At 35.0% G+C, this 18,678-nt stretch overlaps 3 protein-coding genes across 3 annotated transcripts; 1 reads left to right on the top strand and 2 right to left on the bottom strand.

Annotated features, from left to right (window-relative positions):
• Positions 1-81: 81 nt before the first annotated feature.
• On the top strand, positions 82-1,761 carry LOC105167587 (large ribosomal subunit protein eL43). Its single transcript, XM_011087363.3, has 5 exons — positions 82-233; positions 829-868; positions 1,202-1,290; positions 1,385-1,467; positions 1,553-1,761. Exons 1-5 carry the CDS (start codon positions 231-233, stop codon positions 1,614-1,616), a joined length of 279 nt encoding a protein of 92 aa, XP_011085665.1. The 5' UTR covers positions 82-230; the 3' UTR covers positions 1,617-1,761.
• A 1,206-nt stretch (positions 1,762-2,967) lies between these two features.
• LOC105167598 (uncharacterized) lies at positions 2,968-8,621 on the bottom strand. The gene is made up of 3 exons (XM_011087371.3): positions 7,166-8,621; positions 4,817-5,078; positions 2,968-3,581 (listed from the first exon to the last, which is right to left on the bottom strand). The coding sequence occupies exons 1-3, from the start codon at positions 8,263-8,265 to the stop codon at positions 3,402-3,404; spliced, it is 1,542 nt and encodes a 513-aa protein (XP_011085673.1). The 5' UTR covers positions 8,266-8,621; the 3' UTR covers positions 2,968-3,401.
• A 5,925-nt stretch (positions 8,622-14,546) lies between these two features.
• LOC105167602 (casein kinase II subunit beta-1) lies at positions 14,547-18,678 on the bottom strand. Its single transcript, XM_011087377.3, has 5 exons — positions 18,199-18,678; positions 17,470-17,688; positions 15,927-16,036; positions 15,669-15,834; positions 14,547-15,025 (listed from the first exon to the last, which is right to left on the bottom strand). The coding sequence occupies exons 1-5, from the start codon at positions 18,437-18,439 to the stop codon at positions 14,895-14,897; spliced, it is 867 nt and encodes a 288-aa protein (XP_011085679.1). The 5' UTR covers positions 18,440-18,678; the 3' UTR covers positions 14,547-14,894.

The following is an 18,678-nucleotide window of genomic DNA, read 5'->3' as shown; positions in this document are numbered from 1 at the left end:
TATTAATTTGGTTAGAAGTAAATGTTGATTTTCTAAATATTATGGTGGTTTATAGGAATAAGTTAAAAGTTTAGGGAGCTCAACGCAATTTTCCTACTTTTGTACCTATATATAAATAGAACCACTAACAAAGCGTCGGCCTCCTTCGCAGAGTCTAGGGTTTTCTGCTGCTGCTACTTCTACTGTCGCGCCGCCGCCGCCGCCGCCCCCGCTCCCCGTACTCATTTCCAATGGTACTCTCTCTCTCACACACACTTGAAATTCAGGATGCATAGTCTGTCAGCAATGGTTCTCTTGTTCTCTGAATTTGTTGGGAAATTAGGAGTAAAGGGCTGTGATTTTTGCCCTTTTCTTTGCTTGAGATGAGGTTTCATATTATCTTATTGTTTAGTGGCACGGATGTTAATCAGAATATGTATTTTGATGAATGTGTTTATCGGCACTGTTGAGATTTTGCATTTATGTTTTTCAGGGAGCGATTCATAGAAATGTTTTAGATAAGTGGTATAGGAAGTTTATGAAAAAATTGTTTTCGCTTCTGCTGTAGCCTTAGTTATTCTCTCACAGATGTTAGAATGTAGATTAGTGTGGCTGAAGAATGCTTGATAAAGGCCATGATTTCCTCAAAGATTTGTCCACTTTTTGTTTGAAATGGATTTCCTCAACTTGAGCCAGTTGCCATGTTGTTTATAGAGAGTGGTTGTGTAATGTTAATTATTAGCTTATTCTTTATTGTGTTCGTTAGAATGGGTTATTGGTTATTTAGATTGATATTTTTTTGCTTCTCTACTGCTTGTAATTTTCACTGTGATTCTTTGCTATGCGCAGGCCAAGAGAACCAAGAAGGTTGGAATCGTTGGGAAATATGGTAGGTGAAATTTAGTAATTATTTATTTGCTCAATGTGTTTTGTTCTTTTACTTTTGCCCATAAATAATACTTATCTGGTTGGTTGTAGTGAGAGAGAATAGGAGAGAACTTATGAGATGACTATGTTTCAGGGATCAACTTTGTTAACTATTTTTCTTGTTCTTAATCAAGTAGATAAGAAATCTTTAGTTATTAGCACTGTATTATGGCTTGAGAAATGCCTTTTGTCTTTTTGATACATCTGTAATGGGTTATATGTGGCAATCAAGCCAGAAAATTTAATTTTCTGTACTTATAAAGGATGTGTTTGATACGATTTCATAACATTTCAGGCACCCGATATGGTGCTAGTTTGAGGAAGCAGATTAAGAAGATGGAAGTTAGTCAGCATAGCAAGTACTTCTGCGAGTTCTGTGGGAAGGTATGAATAAAGGGTCCAGAATGTAATGCCAAGATTGGTTTATACAGTGGCGCTGGTTGCTTGTGCATTTTCTAAATCCATGGTTTTGTCACAGTATGCAGTGAAAAGGAAGGCTGTCGGCATATGGGGATGCAAGGACTGTGGCAAAGTGAAAGCAGGCGGTGCTTACACTTTGAAGTAATAATCTTTCACAGTGACCCGGAGTATTATTGTGTTACTTTCATGTTTAACTGGCTAACAACTTACAATTTCTTTATTGCAGCACTGCGAGTGCCGTGACCGTGAGGAGCACCATCAGAAGGTTGAGGGAGCAGACGGAGAGTTAAATTTAGTGAAATTTGTCTTGAATTTTCATTTGAACTAAAGTAACTTAGACACGGGGACTTGTGAGATTGTTAGCTATTATATGTACTTTGTCTTCCATGTCTCTTTTTGACTAAAATTCTTCAAGATTTGCAGCGCTATTTGATATGTATGTTTTCTTCTAATTTTTGCATGCATGTTTTCTGGTGAAACTCATCTTAATTATTTGGATATAAAGTTAATGCATGATGGATCTCATAGGTTGTGGGATCGGTACTGTTGGTCGGAATCCTACCTCACGAGCTACTGTATATGGATATTAATAAAATTTTCTGATTGAGACTGAATAATTCCAAATTGTCTGAGCAACCTATTTGGAATCCCTAATGGTCTCTATAAAGGGGCTCCAGGTGTGGCAATGGGCCAGTTGAATTCTGATGCTATAATGCTTAAATGGATGTTGAGGTGAATCCTATTTCGACTCATAATGAAAATAATTTATGCTTCAAGTATATGTAAAAATAACAGATATTAATGATCATTTAAAGTTCTGAAAACTAAATAAGAACATGTGACTTGTAGATAACTAGTCCTTAATTTGTGGCACTATTGTCTTTTCTCACGCCTTGAAAGTTACAAAGAATTTAATTTTTTCTATATCTTTTAAAAATTATAGACTCAACTCAATATGACAAGTGAACACTTGATTCTTGGGTTGAGAGCGGGTCGTTCGACTTTGATAGGTGGAGGGAGATTGCAGATTCAATTTATCTTCCTCTCTTTCGCCCAAAATTGATATTTACCACTAATGATCTCATGTTTATACACGTGATTTTGTATATACAAATTGAATTACTGTTAACATGAATTGAATTAAAAAAGTTATACACAAACTAAATAAAAGCTGTAACATGAATCGAAATAAACAATTCAATCAGCATTTTTCCACAAATGGTTTGGGTCTATATCATTTACAGAGTTACTTTCACATAGTCTTTCCACGTGTTGGGATTTGTAGTGGTGAAATTCCAGCCTTTTGCAGGAACAAGAATTCCTGTTCCTATATACCAGGCTAGCCGTGGTATGCATTTTTACACAACAAAATCCCAACATTTACTGGTTTTATCAAAACTTTGTCCGCGCATGGGACAAGACACGGGCGCCATGCCTCAAACCTTGTACTCCAAAACCACAAGGTAAAGGCCTAACTACGACGGGCTGGTCACCGCACTTAGTGTAAGAGACAGCCGGCAAAGAGTTGAATCTCTGAGTCGGAACTCCCTTACTCGTCTACTTATATCAAGTTTTTACGTACAAGATCCACGTTTGCCTTTTGGACTGTAGATACAAATGTAAAACAAGACAAAGGGCAGATGCTCTGATCCATGCAGTGAAAAAGAGGTAGTAAACAGCTTGAGTTGAAATATTACATCTCTCTTGAGTTTCTCATTAGTCATTTCTTCACATACAGGGCTGGATCGGCTAGGGGTTTCCCTCGTGCCAGCGCTCAACCTTATACCTATTTTAAACTTTACATAACAAAAAAGAAAAAAAAGAAAAAGAAAAGGGAAAAAAGCTAGATGACCATAGGAGAGAAAATCTTTCTGATTTGTCTCCTCTGCTTCGCCGAGCTGGCTAAGAACTCCGAGCTGCTTGAAAATCAGCTTTCACTTAGAAACGACAATATGTTTGGGGAAGTAGAGTTGTAAAGTTGATGGTGTCACAAATATATCCTGGAAGTCCGCAAACATCTTCTTTCTGCTCAAAACTCATCGCGTGTATGAGGATTTGGTGATCAGTGGCAGGTCTTAAACAACAGGAATTGGGATCTCATCGCTGTTGCTTCTGTGGTGCATTTGCTTTTGCACGGCTTTCACTGCTGCTACTCTGGCAGCATTAGCAGCCCGGTTAGCAGCTGCTACAGCCCTGTTCACTCTCTCATCCACCTTGGTAACCTCATAGGCTTTCTCTGCTGCTCGTCTAGCTTCCTGATAATTGGATGGAAATGATTAGAATCCTACAAAGATGACACTAGAATTTTCTGTCTAAAAGCCCATTGCTACATATAACTTAATGTGTCATCCAGATAAAAAGAAGATATAGATTTATGACACTTTCAATCATAAATTTCCTGCAATTATGGCATGGCTGGAGTAGATTAACGTGTACTAAGCATGACTTGTGAAAAATCAACATTCTGTCTTGACTTCCAAGAAATGTCGTCTACAGCTGCTGGTGTACTAATGGCCTTTGATAACCCTTTTATTGGGACAAAGGATAGTTTTAACTTACTGAAACTGTGCTTTCTACATACATTCTCAGACAAAAAGAAATGAAGGGCCCAAGGTTTTACCACTTACACCAAAGGCTGATTGAGAGGACTATCTTTCAAACAGACAACAAACTAGTTTCCATATTCAGAAAGCTTGAAACAGAATTGTGATGCTTAAAGCAGCAGATGAAAAGATTGATAGCAAATTTGTCGTTAGAACACACATTTCTCTCATAACTTTAAGCACAGTTTTAATCATGAGAAAAGACAGGAATCATACACACATTTCCAGCACGAATGTATTTTTATTGTCGTATAGGTAACACGTTGAGGGTAAGCATCTTGCCACCGAAAGTTATATTTGAGTGAAAAATATGGTGTATGCCACTCAGTTGACCTCTAAAATTGGTGGAAAACCACTACTTTAGCAGGAAAATACTTGAACAAATTTGCCGATATTCAGCAACAACACAGCAGTGTGCCTACAACTCACTTGACTAGTTCTCTGAAATTATTTATGCCCCAGATAAGCTTATTCAAGAAATATCTGAGGGCAGTAATATATATGTGTATACATATGGCTTGAAAAGACGACGGGAAATAAACTGGAAGTAATATATTACACATACACAGCAGGTAGGTACATTTATATTTGTATTCTATCCCTCATTCACGCACACACAAACACAACTATAGATAGTATATGCCTATATGTCTAAAAGTATCATCCGTGGCACTCAATTCCAGTTTATTCCCAAGTCATTATAGAGGCCATGTATACATTACTTTTCTCTGATATTTCTAGAATAAGTTTATCTGGGACATACATGATTCCAGAGAATTTGTCAAGGAAATTACTCTATGGGCACACTGCTCCGTTTATCATCCCATAGGAGAGGGGCAACAAAAGGGACTAGTCAAGTGCCAAAACCAATAAGTGCAAAAGTTTACCTGAACAACATTAAGCACTTTAGAGTGGTTAACAGCAACTGGAGAAACAGGATAGGTGTTGCTCTGTGTGCTTGGAACATCAAGAACTCCGTTTTGCCAATGGCCAGACTGAGTTTCACCGTTCCTGAAAGTGTACATCCCGAGCCCCTGTCTTCTACCCTCATGCCATGCACCCTCGTAGCGGTGGCCATTTGCGAAGCAATAGACTCCAAATCCATGCATCTTATCAGCAAAATATTCTCCAGCATACCTATCCCCATTCCTGTGGGCAACAATAGCGAAGCAAACAACATAATTTCAGATATTTAAGGCCACCGCACCATAATGGAGGTTGTGAAATCATAAAAAATCCATCTAATCACTCATTTTCAGCAACTTAAGAGGGGGCTATTTTGTTATAGGATGCAGATATAAAAGATTTTCATAATCAGATACCACTGCATACAACAAATGATAAATTATACACAAGGGAGAACCAAATCTTTTTTACTTATACCCTTCATAAACATTTAGGCTTCGTCGAATAACCAGAAAATGCTAAGCAGCAAACTGCTTATCAAAAAACCAAAGAACATTAGGTAAATAATGTGGCTTCGCATGTTATGTCTCAAAAAAAGACGAGAAAAAATGGGAAATTTGGAAAATGATGATCTTGTTTTTGCAATTATTTTTGAATAAGCCAGAAGGTGTTCCCACAGAAACTTCTGTGCAATCAAATGCAAGGAAGTGTAAGGTACAAATGATAGAAAATTTAGACTAATACCCTTTACACTCTTGGTGCTTTAAGAAATGGGGGCTGGAAAACCATAAAAAAGAGTAGGCAGAAGAAGATCACAAGACAACCACGAATTTTCTCCACTAACTCAGTGCAGTAGCACTTATGAGAATATTCCCCAAATCCATGAGACAACCACAATTAGAAGTCCATGTAGTATTTCCTTTCCATTATTACCAGAAAATGTAAAAAATGTAAATCAGTAAATCACTACTCAGCAGAGTCATCATACTAAAATGCAACCAATCTTACCCCTTAACAAAGATTTCCATGAGGTTAAAGCATCACTTAAGAGAGAATTACTTGTTTTCTAAGTCCAAGCATTTAATGAAAATGCCAAAAAAATCTTCTACATTTATCATGTAAATACACAGGTTTTGCATGGTTCCTCATTCTTTCCTATTTACTCCAATGGCATATATCACCATAGATCCCCGATATGTTCTATATTACATAATTACTTATTTTTGGAACACTTATAATCCATCTGGTCGTTCGATATTCCAAGAGTCCTAAATGTCATCAAATGCTACTTCCAACAAACTATGCATAAAAGCTACTTGTATCAATTGGGATGTCTCTATATGTTCCAAGTGTCATATCACAACCCCATCCAAATTAATCCAAGATATTTGCCAGAACTGATGACAATAGGGCCATATGTGCATGCTCACATCATCATAAATGACTTCAAATACATCTCGGAATTTAAAGCAAAAGGGAAGGCCATGAAGTATAGGATTTCAGGGTAGTTGGCTGTTTCAACAATCAAAAGACAACAAAGCAAAGAAAGAATGGCTGAATCCTTGAATCTGCAACATGGATAAAATGGGAAAAAGCAACTACTTTTGAGTATTGAGTTAATCTTACTTTAATACATCGATAAAGTACAAAGTCATATGTTGTAACTCAAATTAGAAAATCACCAAGATCTGATTCTTCACTATTTATTCTCCTTGAACATTATTATCTGATTGCAATTCACTCCTTGTTACCAAAATGTTTCAGAAAATGATACACCATTTAATCTCAAGCAGTATTACTAAAGCCATTAAAATTCAACAGAATAGGCAGAACAAGTGACATGAGTAACAGAAAGACATTAATGTTCATGCATTCCTCCACGCAAGGCAGCAAAACACCAAAAGAGTCCTTTGGTATGCAAATCAATGATCATATTTCTAAAAGCTCTTCAAACGTATTCCAAAACGATAAAAATCTAACAATGCACACATCATTTAAGTCCTGTGCATCATCTTATCCTTATGACCACTTCATACCACTCAGAACACATACATAAAGGTGCATGAATACAATGAGACTTACGCCTGCCAATACATCAACAATTAAATCAAACATAGAATTCCAAACAAACACTAGTTTAATGAAGTCAAAAGAAACACAGAAAATCTTGACTTCATCTACAAGAATACTTTAGAACTTGCAGATGGAACAATTATTCATCTGTGCCTGCAATTCAGGTAGACCCAAGCTAAAATGATAAAAAAAAAGGAACTAAATGCTTTGTGTATCAAAAAGAGACACAATACAAGGAAAGGCATCATAATTGCTACCTGAAATGGTAGTGTCCAAGACCATGTTTAACTCCCCATTTAAATTCTCCCACATACTTACTTCCATCCTCGCATGTATGTATCCCACATCCATGGCTCTGCCCACTAGACCATTCTCCAGCATACACATCCCCTGTATAAAACCTGTACACCCCAAAACCATGCCTAAGACCCTGCCGGTACTGCCCTCTATATCTGCTGCCCCTTGCCCACGTCTCAACCCCATAACCATCATACTTGCCATCAACCCAATCCCCCTCATACCTCCCACTCATGTAATAGTAATACACCCCACTCCCACTACATTTCCCTTTGTGAAACTCACCCTCATACACATCCCCATTGCTATACGCCTGCACATAACATCCTGAAATAGCCTTTTTATCAGCCTTCTGGCGGGACCCAATTGACCAAAAAACCGGCAAGTGCGGCCGGCTCACTTGATCCTTTGCACATATCTTAATCGGCAAAGACCTGGCAAGGAACAATCTTATTGTGGGGAGACGTGGAATGGCCAAATTCAAGGAGAAGAGAAGGGCGGCCGAGAAGGCAAAAGCAGAGAGGAAATCAAGAATGAAGGAGCTAGAAGGATGAGAGACCAAAAAGTAAAAGAAGGGGAGGCTGAGTAGAAGAATAAGGCGAAGGTGGAGGCGCAGACGGCGACGCAGGTGGCGGAGGTGGTGGTGGAAATGGGTCAAGAATTTCTGAGACCTATTGTAAAAAAGACCGAATTTTGTAGGTGGGTTCTGCGCAGAAACACCATACCTGTGAAGGGCGTTGGATAGAGTTGGAGTCTTGGTGAGGGAACTGGAGAATTGCTGCTGAAGATGCGGTCTCTTGAAAGGGGTGGGCTTGAGGGTAAAAGGGTCATTCTGGTCTTGCTGCTGTTGATTCTCAGCGTTGATAAGGATTTGAAGGGTGGGATTATTCACAGAAGATGAAGAACGAGGCGGCTGGAGCGGAGTCGGATGGAAATTCTGGGAAAGGTGGGGGTGTTTCTGGGTAAGGGAAGAGGGCGGCAGGGGTGGGGTGGGGTTGAAATCGGAAGAGACGCCACTGCTTTCTGTTCCGATCTGTACTTCAGATTTTTTCTGATGCATTACATATGTGAAACCAGAATCAAACCCCGTAATTTCAACAACAAACCAAACCTAAAGAAAAAGAGAACAATTCAATCCTCTTTCAACTCCCTTTCCCAACAGTTTTTCCTTTTCTTGAAATCCAGCAAACTCTATCCTCTCTTTTTTCTTGATTAAAAATGGGTGGTTATATCGTTGTATATATATATATGTGTGTGTGTGTTTAGATTGTGTATCTATATATGGAAAAGAGTGTGTTTGTTTGAGAGAGTGTGTGTATGTGTGAGAAAGAGGAAGAAGGGAGAGCGGAGAGTACGAGGAGTTAATGGTGTCTGGGGCAGGCGATCAATTTGAAACCAGAGGCGACCGGCCGCAAAACACAAATTACCCCCTCCCCCCTCTTTTTCTTTTATATATTTTCATTTTCACCTCTTTCCTTTCCTTTTATTACTATCTTGCCCCAATATCTTCCCTTTTCATTCTCTCTCTCTCTAAATTTATATTTGACACATGTTAAGATGAAGATCAAAGTTTTATCCTTTTTCTATCATTATTAATATGTCCTTACTTAGAATAATCATTTTTTTCTAATAATAATTTTCAAAAAATACCATCATCATTTATTTTTATTTTATATAAGTAATCGAAACATACTAAATATATATATGTATAATTTAAAATTTTATTATATTTATTTAAATAAATAAATGATCAGAATTACGTGATTTATAATGTGTGTTTTTTCCCCTTCTTTTAAACAATTTAAATTCAGCTCGAACACACATTCAAAATGTAATAAATATGATCTTATTTAGATCCCTATAATAGAAAGTTGATCATAAGAACAAATCAAATCAAATGTATAATAAATTTCACAAAATATTTGATTTTTCATACCCAAATTTAAATTCTACGCGTCTGGTTGTCATTTTGACTTAAAGAATAAGAAAAGCATCCCATTAATTGAGGCACAAAAATATGGATAGAGCCCTCAGGTTAATTATTTTTAATAATATATGGATTCATTTAATATATCATTATAATTAATAATAATAATAAATTGCATTAAGTGGCATAAACTGATACTTATAAAATAAAATAAATACTCACACGTCAGATAGTATTCAAACTTATTCATAAAATCTCAACCTTAATCATATCCACTAGACTAAGACATTATCGATGCTCGACAAATTAATTATTATGAATAAATAAAAAAAAATTCAAATGAAAACCCATAATTTGATTAAAATTTTTGCTAAGAATGAAGATGTAAAAACATTATAAAATGTAATTAAAAAATTGAATCATTAATCACCCACCATAAATAATTGTAATCTATATTATTTATTTATTTTTTTATATGAAAAATTGAGATTCTCTAATACTTAAGGTGCAAGTATAGTCGACTACTCGGAACGAGTCGAGTTTTCACAAAATTAATAATTTGGTAGGAGAGTATTTTGGTTGATCACGTCTTAATGAGTTAAATTAGTCAACCTAATTCTTTATTCTACACATCGTATTCGTTATTAATCTACGTTGAAAATTAGTATTTTTTTGGGGGATTGTATTATTAATTATTCCGAAGGTAATTATGATTTGATTTAAATGAGGTGATCATATTCGTGGACTAAAAAAAAAAAAAAAAGGCTAGAATTTGTAGATTGCTTAGACAAAAATGCAACAACCCCATGGTTGATCTACTTTGCTAGATCCTCTATTTTCAATCATGTAATTAATGAAATAGTAATAATATAATAAGATTATCCCTCTAAATATATACTTTATTATTTAAATTTTCATTAATTTTAACTTGTTATATTTTATTAAAATTAAAATACAATTTTAAAAATAAAAAATAGTTTCTAAATTTTTATTTAATTATGTACACTCAAAATACTGTTGCACGGCCCACATCACAAATAATGAATTTCGATGACTTATAAGTCTCAAAATCTCGTCTCGAGACGAAATGCTTTTTTGAGAGCAAAATTAAAAAGTAAAAGGGAGTACATTGATCTTTGCAGGGCTGCATTAACTTGTGTTTCTCTTTGTATTATTTAATGTTGTAATGTTTGAGGAAATAAATTTATGCAACATTGGTTGGAGCATGAGAGGACCATATTGTCTGCTGTAACACAGAAATTTATGTTTCTTCTCCATTATATAATAATATTTTGTCTGATTTTTGTTGGAATCAGACCAAACTATCATCATAAAATAAATAAATATAAAAATATTAGTAGGCATAAATGATGGTGGAAGAAGACACCAATGCATGCTTTTTTAACCTTTATCTTTCATCATGAAAAACACACAAACATATACATATACACATATATATATTATCAAATATTTAAAATAAATTAATGTAAATATTAGAGATTAGGTTGTTTCTACAAACTACCTCTATCTTTATATAATTACATAAACTTACCGAAAAACAAGGGCAGGTTGTGTAATGATGTAATTTTTTTCTTTCAGGGGGAGAGTATGTGTAATTTTTCAAAAATAGGGATAGCTGTGTAAATGACGTTAACGTTTCTGATCGATATATGTGTAATTATTTAAAAAAAATAGTTTATATTAAAAAAACATAAATGAAAGAGTGCAAATAATTGTCCTTAAATATTAATCTCATCACTCTATTTTTCTAAAGGGATTGATGGGATTGTTAGCGAAAACTTTTATTTTTAGAGAAGTGATTTTTGTAAAATAAGTTGAAAGTTTTTTGCAAAATTAAAAACGAGTAGTGTTCGTAAAAAAAATAAAAATTAGATAAAAATTAAATTGGGTGGTGTTTGAAAAAAAAATACTTCTAAAAACAAGTTTAATTGCTACTTTTACTTATATTTATACTTGTTGTTTGTGAATAATAATATTTTTTCACAAAAATAACATATTAAATATGTGAAAGTGTAAATGTGATTATTGTTAAATTATTTAAATACTCTAACATAAACTTTAAATAATTGATTTTAAAAATAAATTAATATTATTATAATGAGGATAAAATTAAATCCTATTAACTCATTTTGAAAGAAGAAGCAAATAATCAAGAAATAAAATAGAGATTTTCACCCTCTTAAATTAATTGAATGAAACAATAATTACATATATAAAATAAAAAAAAAAAGGAGCAAAAGGGCATTAAGATAGTGGAATTTCATTCTTGGATTCATCTATGCATAGATTTTTGAGCATATGAACATATTTATTAATTATTACATTTATTGAAGAAACCAGTCATCAATTTCAAAATTTGAAAGAGATGACCACTTGGGGAAGGGGAAAGAATCTTCCATGGAACAAATTTTGGGATAAATGATAATTCTATCACTTTTTTCTTTTCTTTTGAGTCAATGGATCAAATTATATTATATAAATTTTAATTATCAATATATTAATTATTAATATTAAATATTTATAATTAATTAATAATTACTATTAAAATAAATCAACACCGACCCATTAATAGAATTTGAGCCCATGATCTCGTGATGGTAAAATTTGAGCGTACCAACCGAATTAGGCCTAATTGAGAATAACATTATCACATTCTTGACCCTTAGGTTTGTGGTCAATACTCATTTTCACCTTATTATGAATTGTACATGAAATCCCATGTGTTTAGGCTCAAGTCACAAATGGATGAAGATTTTTCATTCTTGTTTCTTACTTTTAAAAATACTTATTAAATTAATTAATTAATAATTTATTATTCGCTACTGTATTCAAGACGCCCGATTATGTCCACGTAGCTTAATTTGAATAGTGAAATTGAGGTCCTAATTAATTATTTCAATATTCAGTAATCTCGAAACCAATCTGATACTTCAAATCATAAATGGAATCGCGATCGAATAGTATTACCATTACTTTTTTCTTTAAAAAAAGAATATTATTACATTATGATCCAGACAAGAAAATCAAAATATATCCCTTAATAACTATCGAATCATTAACACTAATGAAATATTACAGATTCAAATTATATGAGATACAGATATAGATAAAAGCGGAACATACATTCTCATACAATAAAATTATAAAATCCCAATTTTAACCATTAGATTCAGAATCGATCATCGACTAAGAAATCGAATCTCGAGTAGCTTGAATTATCCATAGAAAATTTTCTTACCTCATTCAGAAAATACCAAAAAAATTAAAAATTAAAAAAAAAGTGAGCATAGGGAAAATTCAAGAGAAAGAGGGGCGTTTTTGAAAGGGATGGAAAAGATATGAAGCAATTGAATAAAGTACAAATGGGGATAGGGATAAATTTGTCCTTTTCATCATATCCCTTTCCATGGAACAGTTGAGTGATTAAGACTAATGCGGCCATCAATTAATGTAAAATCGTGTTTTCATCATCTGAATTATTTAAAATTTAAATTTTGTGATAAGATGGGTTTGGAGCTTATCTATTTTCCATGCAAGTGATGTTTAAGTGCATATTGGGACATGATGACCGAATATTTTTTGACATTGAAAGTTAAGCTAAAAAAATTAAAAAATTAAAAAAAAAATAGTATGAGTAAAGAGATAATGCAACTTGCATAAATTGTCTTCATTCGTTGTATTTATTTTCATTATTTGCTTTTATTGAGAGGAAAAAGAAAACGAAAAATCATTTTCTTGGATTCAAGTGATTGGAATTTGTGGTTGTTTTTCTTTTTCAATTTCTTTTTTCTTTCTATCAGTAAAGTTTAAAATCTAAAATTGAGAGGTAATATTAGATTTTGGAACAAGTAAGTAGAGAAATTTTAAAGGGTTTTTTCAAATTTAAATATTTGTGTAATAGAGTATGATAAGTGTAATATTTAAAATTGAAAATGTGAAAACTTGGTGTGTCTAAATTTTCCTAAAACTTTAAATTCAGTATGGTAAGGGAAATTGTTGCATTTTCTAAAAAACACAGCTGGATTTTATCTGTTATTCCAAATCTTGAATACAACTATGAAAACTTAGGACAAAATATAACCTATTAAAGAAAATATTCCGACCCTTTTTCCTTGCCCAGAATTGAAAAAGAGGGTCTACAATAAAACACGATATTATCAACATTTTTATGTTTGAAATTTTTAGTAAAAAGAGTCCAAACATTGAAATAGTTTGCAACCTAACTTGCCATTTTGTTTGTGTGTATATAATAGAGATGGGTGACTTTACACTCTGTTGCTTGCTTTTCCTTCCCTTTTTGGCTTAAAATAACTCTCACATATTATCGTCTTGTCTAATTTGGTTCCAACTTTATTCAATCAATAACTAAATTAAGTTTGAACCAACTTCAATTTAAATGGGGTCAAATTTGAGTAATATGATAGATTCGGACATGTTTCAACTTTTAACTTTTAACTAAATAAGATACTATTTAATCCAACTCAAAAGTTTACACAACAAAAAAAATTGTATTCAATTTGATTTATTATGCATTGTAAGTCCAACTCAAACAGAATTTTGTTGACATATCTCAAATCGAGTATCAGGTAATTTGTATTTCAACACGAAAAAAGAGAGCTTCCTAATAAGAAAAGAGGAGGTACGGAGCCTTTTTGCCATAAATGGATCGAAAAGATGTTCATGAAATTACGAGGAAGGTGCCGAGTCCAACAAAAGGAGACGCCATGCCACCCACCCACACACACGCCCTTCCTTTATGCTCACACTTTTCCATTTTACCTTTAATAATTTCACATAATTTTCTTATACCTTTGCATACCATGAAAATCGCATACAAACATAGAAAATCTTTTCCTCTCAGCGTCGATATTAATTTGTTGGTATCTGAACAGATGAAGCAATGCTTACTCTCCAAAATTGAGAAGATTTTTTTTGAAAAATGCACACTTTTGCTTTGGCATGAAGTAAAATGGGTAGCTAACATTAAAGAAGAAAAGCACATCACAAATTTTACATGAATTTGACTATTTACTATGAAACAGCAGGGGGGTAAACAAGGGACCACTTGGGCTTTTTCCAAGAAAATTCACCGGGCTATGGTAAAACTACTTTTTCCATTTTTCCTTCACATAAACACGTGCACTCATCAATGCATTTTCCCTCTTTCTTACTATGTACTGCATGCAAACAAACAGACAGATGAGGTAAAAGAAGCAAGAGCTTGGAAGAAATGAATGCAATATACATGAATGTAAATCATCTAGATAGTTATGAGATGTTAATTTCAATCCGTTGGATGGTTTAAAGATTATTAAAATCTTGTGCTGTCAGCGATAATTCAAATGTGTAGTAGCTATTAATTAGGTCTACGCGAAAGACTATTCGCAGACAAGTGTCCTCCAAATCTGGATAGGCTGCTCCATATGAAATTGTAATGCGGATTAAGTATGTATGCACACATGAAAAACTACATTGAGAGAAGTATTGCAACAGTTCTCAACCTGAAAAAAAAAAAAAAAATAAGCTTACATGCTCTCTGAATTTAAACACGAATTGCTTGTTGGATGAGGTAGAGATGCTTTCTCCATCAGTTGAGCAATTTTGGCACATCAATCGCTGCTGTGCTTTTTACCTGGCTTTTTTTACACCCCATTTGTACACCACAGCGGCCAGATGAGATGAGAACCATTTGCATGAAGAAGAATTAAGAGTTCAATAGCACGTGATGCAGGCTCGTTTGTCTAAGGTTTGTGCATCTTGAAGCCAAAAACTCTAGGTACATAGCTCTGTGTAGGCTTTTGAGGCTTGAGATGCCCGTAAGTCATCAAGAAGAGATGCGGGAATGTGGTCCCGAAATATGCTCCATCAATATCTTTGGAAGTCAAGGAAATCATCCCAAAAGAAAGCATGCAACACCCTAAGATATCCAACGCATATAAGTAAATTTTAGGCAGTTCTTCTAATGCACCAAAATATGAGGGTTCCTACGTAAACGGTTAGTTGCCTTGTTGAGGCCCTCCACAGGTTGCAACAATAAATTGGAAAATCCACTCCCCCCAACCACAACATTAAAAGTATGTTCATCCATTTACTTTTCTATTTCCATGGGAGTGAAGTTCTAGTTTTTCTGTTCACAACATTAACAAGGGGTATGTTTATAGAAAGAAATTCTACAAGATTCCGTGATGGTAAAAGAAATATGCTTCAGTTTTAAAGCTAGACATGGGGTAAAGTTTTTCAAGGGTTTGTTTGCTAGCCCTACAGCATTGCCGAGGGTAAGAGAAACAGTTGGTCATCAGGAGAAAAGGAAAAATGCACGATCCAGTTATGGGTAAAACGTGGAGTGGCAACAGTCCTAGTACATAATGAGGCTGAAGTGAATATTATCCTGAATACCTTCTTAGTGAGCAGTGCCCACTTCAATGAATATTCATATGGAAGTTTGAATGCATGAAAGAGTAATGCAGCCAACTTAAGTATGAAAATGAAACAGACGATTAAAACTAAAAGGATACTGCCTTGGTATTTGGACCGAGGATAGTAAATATCTTCACATTTGGGACAGTAAATCTTCACGGTGCTTGAACGTGGGATATCGGATTGTCCAACAGGGAGGCAAGGCTGTCCACAGCAGTAAACTCTTGGGCATCTCCCAAAGTCATAGTTCTTGTACTTCTCCAACTGTTATAATTTCCAGGTCAAGAAGTGAAAAAAGATAAGCAAATAAAGGAGAGGCAGCCAACACAGAAGGTTAATCTAATCAGTGATATTACCATTGCAGCCATTCCCTTGCTTGTCAAAATGTACCGGACATGAATAAGGCCATAGAGCATTTCTGCAGCTGATTCAACCAATTCATTCTGCTCCTCAGTAAACATATCCCCTATACGCCCATCATGAGGAAAAAATGTTATCACCAGGATCATTCATCTCAAGAAGCAGATTAAAAAATGCACTAAATGGCATAAAGTAAACCAAGACGAAAGCAAATTCCATTCTTGACATGCTAAACAGAGTAGGCAACTAAGTGAAAAGTGACGGAAAATCAAAAGAGATGGACCTAAAATTGAAAAACTAATACAGCCACCGGGTTAGGGGTGAAAGTAAAAAAAGCAGCTCCCTTGTGGTAGAAACTTCACCAGACAGTTATCAGTTGCAGACAATATTGTAATCCACAAAGTTAATGCTAATAAATCAAAGACAAAAAATTCAGTTGATCAACATTACCGCAAATAGATGACAGCATTCTCAACTAATAAAAAAGTAATTCACAAAACATCTAAACATGCTGAAGAAAAATATTAAATCTCCCATGGGACTTAATACCAAGAGTTACAAATTCTATAGGGACACTTATTTTTATGAAACTAGCAACTATAGCATGAAAAAAAAAAAAACAATAGTATAAACATGTGCGTATTCATGCCATAGGCAGTCATGTAAATGAAATGGAATTGTAAGAAGCCAAAGGAGCCAGTATATGCTAACCACAAAAGGTTACAGTATGTCCGAATATATTAAAGAAAAATGATCAAATTTACTTAACCTTACATTTAACCCAGGCATTCATGCAATCTTAGGACATAATCAGAACAAGTTATCAAGATATCGCTTGCTTGCAAAGTGCCAGAGGATGGAAGAGCTTTAGTATCTGGCCTCAATTCTTTGCAAACTACAAGAAACTATCCACCAAAGTTCAAATAAAATCTTAAGCTGGCTGCTCTAGTCACCTTTACATATTCTTAATGTGAGGATAACAATCATTTAACCAACTTCATGGAAGACAACTTTTCTGAGGAGTGGACTGATGTTCTTTAATTGGAGCAGGGTCAAACTCGAATTTGAAGGTAAAAAAGTCCTCCAATATTTAAAGGGGAAGTAAAAATCACTTTGCCAAGCAGCACAATCTATGAAGAAGTTTAATGGTCACCTAGCTAGATAGCCAGTTCTTCCTCCTCCCACAACTCCCCCGTCCCCAAATAAAAGAAGGAAAAGAGGACAAACACTAGACTAGGTAAAAACAGTAAGACAGAAGTCTCTACCAAGGATAAAATGATTTTGCTTAGCAGGAAACAACAGAATGAGGCACTACTGTCTTAGCTCCATTGCTTACAGTTATACCAAAATACATCATACTCCATTATAAGGTTCACTTTGGGGCAAGATGTGGTGGAAAAAGAATCTAAAATAGACCTGACAGCTTCAGCTAAAACAGTTGCACTTTAAGCTTCAGAAATATTACAAGACAACAAAAGCTTGGAAGAGTATAAACCAAACCAACATCTTACAATCACGCAAAATTGATAGAATGCTCACCATGTGAGGACTCTACGTCCAGAATTAGGTCAAGTGCATAATCATAATATGGGACCTGACTGCTCAACCCACAGAGATTAAAATCATCCTGAATATATTCATCATCAACTTCACAAAAGAACTCATTCCCACGCAAGTTGCAAAACCATGAAATCCAAGATGTATCATCCCCATCAGAACCACTGACATCAGACTCTTCACTATCTGTTTCAGATTCCTCTGCACAATGGGCACAAAATTGCAAGTTTAAGTTTCTACTTGAACAATGTAATATGCATACATGGGAGTACAAGGAAATAGAAATAGATACTACAGAATGCAGATTGGTATATGCTCCATAGCAATGCTCTCTCTCTCTCTATATATATATGTGTGTGTGTCTGTTTGGGTGTGTGTGGGCAGATATACAAACCACTATCAAGATTCATTAAGGCGCCTTCAATTAAGTGCAACGCACTGTGCAAGGTGCATTAGCATTTCAGACAGATCTATCGAGTCACTAAATAGATGAACCAATTCTTCAACGGATAATGGCGGGAGCTTCAAGTGAAAATAAAATCCAACATAACACCAGAGAACCCGTTAGCTTAACTCATTGACGATTCAATCAACATGAAACTAAAAGTTCCGAGAAAATAAATCAAATTCACAACACCTCGAAAGATTCACAAGTAAAATCCAGGAAACAAAACCAGAAACAAACCAATACGAACAAAAGAAAAAAGGTACCATCGGAGAGCTTATTCTTGCTGGCAGCGAGGGTGGATGAAGAGCGGTTGTCCCGCGGATCAATATGCTTTCCGGCCGTGGCAGAGGTGGAGGGTACGGCAACAGCAGAACCCTTGTTCCTGGAGGTGGAAGGCGAAGATTTCTCCAAGTGTTTGTCCAAGGCATCGTTGATTCGCTTCCGATCCAACACGTCACCGCCCTTAGATGAGCCCCCTCCCCCTCGATCCCTGTACATATTCATACCAATCTGATAAAATCGTCTACAAAAATCTACAACTTGCTCCGCTATACCTATGTGTATGAATCCTCGGGAATCCCAGAATTACAATCAGAAGATCAAAAAGAGGTGGAAAATCGACAGATGTTAAATAGTGTTTGTGCTTTGTGTGCAGAACTAGGGTTTCTTTCGATTCTCCTACATAGAGCCGGAGATAGAGAGAATGAGAGAGGGACTCCGCTAAGGTGGTGTTTTCTTCTTCT

The sequence above is a fragment of the Sesamum indicum genome, linkage group LG1, assembly GCF_026168435.1.
Source record: "Sesamum indicum cultivar Baizhima isolate 11 linkage group LG1, ASM2616843v1, whole genome shotgun sequence".
Taxonomy (NCBI): Eukaryota; Viridiplantae; Streptophyta; class Magnoliopsida; order Lamiales; family Pedaliaceae; genus Sesamum; species Sesamum indicum.
This window is presented reverse-complemented; position numbering and strand designations above follow the sequence as displayed.